Below are 456 nucleotides of genomic sequence, written 5' to 3'. Positions count from 1 at the left end.
TTATGTTGAAGATGAGTCTCCATCGATGTTACAATAGAACAAACTTTCTCAGTTAATAGATCACTTGATTCTTCCTCCATTTCCTTCTTCCTTTTCCTGCCACTCCCCTTTGCATTGAGACTAGAATCAACCTCGTTGTCATCCTCATGATTTTTTTCTTTTCCATGACTTGTACGAGATTCAGATCCATTATTTGAAACCCCTGCAGTTATAGAAGTTCCAGCTGAACAAGGCGGTTCCAATCTTCCAGGCGTATCTCTATTAGCTCCAGTGGAAAATTTCCCATCAAATAAATTCTGCAACTTCTCTGCATCTTCCAGCCCCTTGTTCTTGAATTGACTAGCGTTTTTGATTGTCTGCATCAATTAGAAAGTAAAAATTAATAAATATGTTCAGCTGTTTATACAATCAAAGTTATAATTAGATGCACCAAACAGAACATTACGGTTCATTAAG

At 36.8% G+C, this 456-nt stretch overlaps 1 protein-coding gene across 1 annotated transcript in view; it reads right to left on the bottom strand.

Moving 5' to 3' along the window:
• Positions 1 to 356, bottom strand: part of LOC113339225 — a gene marked incomplete at its 5' end in the record, with an annotated part of 691 nt that extends 335 nt beyond the window's left edge. The window contains one exon of the mRNA XM_026584526.1: positions 5 to 356. Coding sequence (XP_026440311.1) covers positions 5 to 356 — 352 coding nt within the window. The remainder of the gene's footprint in view (positions 1 to 4) is intronic.
• Between the last annotated feature and the right edge of the window lie 100 nt (positions 357 to 456).

The sequence above is a fragment of the Papaver somniferum genome, unplaced genomic scaffold (genome assembly GCF_003573695.1).
Source record: "Papaver somniferum cultivar HN1 unplaced genomic scaffold, ASM357369v1 unplaced-scaffold_20844, whole genome shotgun sequence".
In the NCBI taxonomy this organism is placed as follows: domain Eukaryota; kingdom Viridiplantae; phylum Streptophyta; class Magnoliopsida; order Ranunculales; family Papaveraceae; genus Papaver; species Papaver somniferum.
The sequence above is the reverse complement of the archived record's forward strand: the minus strand, read 5'-3'. Positions and strand labels throughout refer to the sequence as shown.